At 36.2% G+C, this 6,000-nt stretch overlaps 1 protein-coding gene and 1 long non-coding RNA gene across 2 annotated transcripts; both read right to left on the bottom strand.

Annotated features, from left to right (window-relative positions):
• Positions 1 to 1,570: 1,570 nt before the first annotated feature.
• Positions 1,571 to 2,828, bottom strand: LOC140774753 (uncharacterized). The gene is made up of 5 exons (XM_073117855.1): positions 2,633 to 2,828; positions 2,430 to 2,556; positions 2,264 to 2,328; positions 2,014 to 2,087; positions 1,571 to 1,909 (listed from the first exon to the last, which is right to left on the bottom strand). Exons 2-5 carry the CDS (start codon positions 2,530 to 2,532, stop codon positions 1,795 to 1,797), a joined length of 357 nt encoding a protein of 118 aa, XP_072973956.1. The 5' UTR covers positions 2,533 to 2,556; positions 2,633 to 2,828; the 3' UTR covers positions 1,571 to 1,794.
• A 148-nt stretch (positions 2,829 to 2,976) lies between these two features.
• On the bottom strand, positions 2,977 to 3,517 carry LOC140775110 (uncharacterized). The gene is made up of 4 exons (XR_012106685.1): positions 3,383 to 3,517; positions 3,238 to 3,303; positions 3,083 to 3,147; positions 2,977 to 3,010 (listed from the first exon to the last, which is right to left on the bottom strand). It is a non-coding gene; the product is annotated as an uncharacterized lncRNA (long non-coding RNA).
• Between the last annotated feature and the right edge of the window lie 2,483 nt (positions 3,518 to 6,000).

Raw genomic sequence — 6,000 nt, 5'->3', positions numbered from 1 at the left:
GTGGAGCAATTATTTCGGACTGGCACTTACATATGTGGAATTTCCAGTAAAGTGTTTCTCTCCAATGAAAATGTCACCATCTGCAGATCCTGAATTTGCATAGACTAAACATAAAGGAAGACATAATATTCCTATCATCCTATGAATTTAATATTAATAACAGGTGATAAAATAATATTTACTTGGAGATTTTACACTTTTTTGCATATCCTTTATCTCATTTTTGTTAAATGTAGGCAATGTAGTCTGTTCTACTCCTACATCTGCAAGAAGAAGCATTATCTTTATTGCATTTAAGTCACTTAAGACTTTCTCGAAGAATGTCCATAAAAGAGCCAACCATAAAACAAGAAAAAAGAATGCCATTCAGTTATCATCGTAGAGGTTGCATGTGACATGAAGAGAACAACTATGATAGCATTATTCAGAGGGATTTGCAGAATCAAAACGTCTACTGGATTTAACTGCTTACATAATTTTTATTGAACATTAGTACAAAGGAAACAAAAAAAAAGGGAAAAATATTACCTGAAATAATGCTTTCAGTAACTGGTCCAAGCTTCACTGTGATCAGCTTGGATGCAAAAGTTGAGTCTATTTCAGAAATACTACTGATGAATTCTTTTGTATTTTCTGCATTGACCTCTCTTAGAGACATAGCAGATTCTGGAATTTTAGGAAGCGCTGATGCTTTGTCACCAAAACTATATCCCAAGGCTGGCTTTGGGGTGCGAAAGTCTAGCCAGGTTATAGACAAAAAGGTCCATTGAAAATGCCAAGAGCATAGACCAGGAATAAGGCACTCTTTAATGTAAAGTTACCCAGAGCTAATAGAAGGTCATTGTGAATAAAATTTGTGTGAGTAAGATCTTGACTATCAGGAGCGCTACTATTTCTTCTGATGCAATAAGTACTTGTGACCTTCCTCCAATTAGTCTGTCCTGCACCATTAGCAAGTGATGATATTTCCTGCAGCACGACAAAGTACTATGTTATCCTACAATGTCATTGGCCAACTAGGCAGTCCTGCACCATTAGCAAGTGATGATATTTCCTGCAGCACGACAAAGTACTATGTTATCCTACAATGTCATTGGCCAACTAGGCAGTCCTGCACCATTAGCAAGTGATGATATTTCCTGCAGCATGACATAGTATGTTATCCTACAATGTCATTGGCCACACAACCGCAACACATAGAGTTCTACACAACATCAAAAGCATAAACTTATCAAATCAAGGAACTGGTCAGATAAGTAATTTGCTTATGCAAATACACTGCTTTTCATTATCAGAGAATTACTAACAAGTTTATGTATATAATCACATATAAAAGACATCATTACATTGATAGCCAAGCAACTCTTTCAAAGAGGACTGGAAAAGAAAATTCTGGACTGAAGATAACTTGAACCAGACTGGAAGTCCATAAATGTTAGATGTATTTCCTATAAGTCGATAGATCAGCATGGAAGGAAAAAGATTAAAATCGACTATAGCATTTGAAATTATTTCTGCATAGCACATCCAATATTTACCTTAATAGTCAAGATGCCACTACTAAAGAAATCCCAATCTGCATTTAGGAGAAAATTAATTATGGAACCATCAAAGAAGTTAAACATCTTATGGTCTAAATCTATACAAAACTGAAATAACAGCATGCAAGCAAATAAATGAGCATCATTAGCATGAAAATGTTGCATAAAGTTCTTTGTATGTTAATGTGTGAGTAAGTAAGTAAATATGTGCATCCAGAGGCAGAGAGAAATATGTTGAATGACCAGAGCATGACTAACCTCCCAGAAGTTTCATAAAAGACTCAAAAGTTGGCACAGCCTTTAAGACTCTGGTTGTTTGTAGAGCTGGAGAGAGCCCTGAACCTTGAAGAACAAAAGAAGATGGAAACCTATCTAGGCAGAGATGAGGAAGTAATTAAATTAAAGACATATATAAATAAATCTTTTATTATTATATGCATAAGGATGATTCTTGAAAAAAATTAGTAACAACCATTCTTTGTTTGTGCAGCCTCCATAAGCAAGTTGGACAGCAACGAAGTAATCGCTGTGCAATTCTAGGCCATGCTGCAGGTAAATGAATTTTACAGAAGATCTATTGGCCGAAATACAGAAAATATACAAGAAGGTCGACTATAAACTCAGTTGATTGGCTATGAAACGAGTGCAATAAATAGGCCCATATGGGGAAGATTAATGGAGAATTTGGAAAAGCTCTGAATCATAGCTTTATTCATCATCACCTTGTATGACCAAAGCTCTTCGAGCTTGTTAATATTCTCACAATAAGGAAGTACTTTACTTAATCCTGTCAAAATGGAAAAGTAATTTCATAAACCCAGGTAGTGAAGTTTAACTATCCAGTTAAACGTGCAGAGATATCATAGTGAGAGAAGTGAGGCCATATACCTGTCACATGTCCTTCATGCAGTGAAGGAAGAATTGTGCATGATGTCAGAAGGTTGAAGTCCTCCAGAATCACTTCCTCGTCATCGTTAAGTCTTCCCATCATTTTGGATCCAACCAAATCTGCAATCTAGGATAAAAAAATAAGACAGCTTAAAATAACCATCTGCTATCCGTTTGTCAGAAGGATTCAGGGAAATTGATACCTTATGCCTGTTGAATCTGAGTACATCAGGGGATACAAGAAAGACAAAAGCATCATTAATTTCTGATTGTACTTGCTGCAATTATGTCAAAATTGCAAAAGGAATGTTAATAGCAAAGTAACTTTGTTAACAACAAAAATGATGGAATTGCTGAACATGGAACTATGCAATTTGGAAGGATGAATTCCTTGTTGTATATTCCTCTTGATATGCTTGTATACAGATGAATACTTAATTTAGTCGAGGAGATTGATAAATTTAACTCTCCGTGTGAACTATGACATCACAGAAAGGTGCATTCGTTACATCATTCCTTGATCTAAAAACTAAACAAAAGAGCTTACCACATTAACCGCCCCAACATGAGTCCTCTCCTCGCTGCAAGAAAAATTCGAATCAACAAAAATATTCTTTCCGACGCATCTCCAGTTGCAATCGAGCATAACAGACCTCAGCCCGCACTCGACCGCTTTGGCAATCAGCGACGCCGACTCCACCTCTTCTTCCGCTCCAACCTGCGTACATCAAAACCGCTTTTCCTACGTCTCCCTTACATTGGCAAAATCACAAACAAGTAAAGGGCGTTGGAACCGGAAACGACTCACAGTAATGGAGGGCAGGGCCTTGGCGAACTCCTCCACAACGCGAGCAACGGTGTCAAACTGAGGCTTCTGCGATGAACGAGAACGGGGTTTTAAGAGCGAACGGGTTGGAGATATCGTAATGGTGTTGATGGAAGGGGAATTGGACCTGATAGACGATGAGGATGTCGGGGGATCGGAAGAGACAGGAGAGACGCCATTGGCGAGAGAGCTTCCAGCAGAGCGTTTCGATCTCGATGGAGAGAGAAGATGAGGAAGGGGAGGAGAAGGTGAGAGGAAGGAGGAAGAAGGGAGAGGAGGAGGAGGAGGAGGAGAAGGAGGAGGAGGAGGAGGAGGAAGAAGAAGAAGAGGAAGAAGAAGAGGAGGAGGTGGCGCGTACCAGGATCGTGTTTCGAAACATCGATGCGGACTGGGTTGGTTCCCGGTTTCGAATTCAAATTTAAACTTATTGGACCGGACCATCTGGCCCAGTAATGAATTCAAGTATAAATAAATTATTCAGGTCATAATCAGATTAGCCGGTTATATTAAAAATAAAAAATAGATAATAAACACTAAAATGACCCATTTACTAAACAGAGTTAAAACAGTAAAGTAGATCCACTCATTATTTCACGCTATTACTCTTAGTGTGATTTTGTAAGAGAGTCGTGTCTTTCTCTGAGTCTCAATTTTTAAGCCTTTTATATTTGTGGAATAAAACCTATAACATAAGTATTCTAATTTTTAATATTAAAAATAAAGTCAATACTAGTATATGTTATTATAATATTTAGTTCACTAGTATGGTATAAGGTGTAATAACTATATATCAAATGATTAAAATATTCTTGATTGGATATAAGGTAGTAGTAATAATATATATTTTCTAAAATTATAATATTTTTTATTATAAATGTGGAGTTAAAATGCTTTATATATTCACATTAGGTAAAATACAAATTTACAAATATATGACAGTGTAGACATATAGTTATATAGTCTGTCGCAGCGCGGACATATAGTAATGTAATGTGTGATAATGTAAACATAAGTTATACAATGCGTGGTAGTTAGTAACTATGCAGTGCGTGACAATACTAATATCATAATATATTTATATGACATGATTGCTCTTTAAGAGAAGAGAGAAGAACTCTCGACTATAGCTGAGATGATGTATAATCTACGTACAATATAATAATTGTGAGTTATTATTAAATTATTTCTAAAAAGTATGGAATAAGATAAGAGAATGATTTATCAGTATACTAAAAGAAGTGAAGTTATTAATTAATTACTATAATAGAATAAGATTGTTCCTATTGTGGAAGTTTAGAAATAGCCTCTGCTTGAGGGGTGAAAGGAAATACTTAGAGAGGTGTCAACCTGCTCTTTGAACCTCACAAATAAATATTTTATGAACCTTATCAGCCATACAAATCTCAGCTCCTCTAATCAACTCATTCTTTGGAAATCACCAAACCACCTGGGTGTTTTAAGGTGAATACAGACGATATTTCCATGATCCGGGGTGAAGTTGGATGAGTAGGCTTTGTAGTTGACATGCAAATGGGATCCCTTATCTTGCAAAGGTTCACTGTGGTTATTATAACTCTGTTCTCATATCGAAAGCAGTGGTGATAAAGAAGGCTCTTCTCTTTAGCTCTAATAAAAGCATCATTGATGTATGAATCAAGTTGGATTAGCTATTATTGGTCGACATGGTCAAAGGAGTTAGAAAGGCATCTTGTGCCGTCAATATTCTAACTCACAAATTTTATAATTATAAAACTAAACACATATTTAGGGAGACTAATTAAGCTGCCAATTGGCTTACTGATTAGGATTAGACCCCTAATAAAACGTTTGATATCGGTAATAGATGCTAATTTTTAAAATATATCACCCTTCCTATTATTTTAACATTATTATACTAAATTTAAACTGATTTAAAGTATTTGGGACGGTGGTGGCTCTCTAGTGGTGTATTTATAATTGTGGTGTTTTGGTGGCTGAGAAGTACATGCAGCCATTGATGATGATGACCAGATCAAACACAATGCGGTACATGTCCCAATCCCCCTCGATCCATCTACATCTTACTAAGCTTCACAAACCCCACATAAATGGATGATGGTGGCCTTAATTTTGCTAGCTTCACAGTACTCCCCATGGCATGGTGCAGACCAGCCACAGCCAAGAGATCCTCCCCCTCACCACACCCACAAGCTTAGGCAGCTAGGTCCACTTCCATTAATTCACCTCTTTATAGGTCAAACTTTTCCTCTATGTGCCTTGTTTATTTAATCAAACAGGTGGAGGAATAAGGGCTTGAAGAGGAGAGGGGGGGCAAAGTTGTTATCTACCATTATGAAAGCCTAGGTTTTTTTTTTTTGAAAAGATTATGAAAGCCTAGTAGTGGTGATTGTATTGTATATTGGTAAGTGCTAAGTTGGGTGGATTACATGCAATCCAATTTGTAGGAAGTTTACTATAACTTGGACGTGTTAGATTTAAAAGAATCTTTAGTAGATTTGAGTATATTTATATACATATGAAAGTTTTAATATTCTTCTATTTCCTTTCTTTTTGTTTTTAAATATGCCATGCAACAATCAATTAGATACAAATAGGTAAGGTTTAAATTCATGACCTCTAGAAAAAACAACCTTTTAATCTAAAAGTTTTAAAGAAAAATCCACGTATGCATGATCTTGGCCACCACTTTTTTAAAGAACAATATTCGCGGATATTCTCTTATTACATATTGCGTAGGGGACCCAA

This window comes from Typha angustifolia, chromosome 13 (genome assembly GCF_048772165.1).
Source record: "Typha angustifolia cultivar Huaian chromosome 13, ASM4877216v1, whole genome shotgun sequence".
Lineage (NCBI taxonomy): Eukaryota > Viridiplantae > Streptophyta > Magnoliopsida > Poales > Typhaceae > Typha > Typha angustifolia.
The sequence above is the reverse complement of the archived record's forward strand: the minus strand, read 5'-3'. Positions and strand labels throughout refer to the sequence as shown.

Bases quoted from the DNA above. Each gene is read 5' to 3' on its own strand.
- LOC140774753 (XM_073117855.1), bottom strand. From the start codon at position 2,532: ATGATGGGAAGACTTAACGATGACGAGGAAGTGATTCTGGAGGACTTC. The intron at 2,329-2,429 runs GTATATGGCCTC...CCATTTTGACAG, and splicing joins GCATGAAGGACATGTGACAG to GATTAAGTAAAGTACTTCCT. The intron at 1,910-2,013 runs GTTGTTACTAAT...CTGCCTAGATAG, and splicing joins GGCTGCACAAACAAAGAATG to GTTTCCATCTTCTTTTGTTC.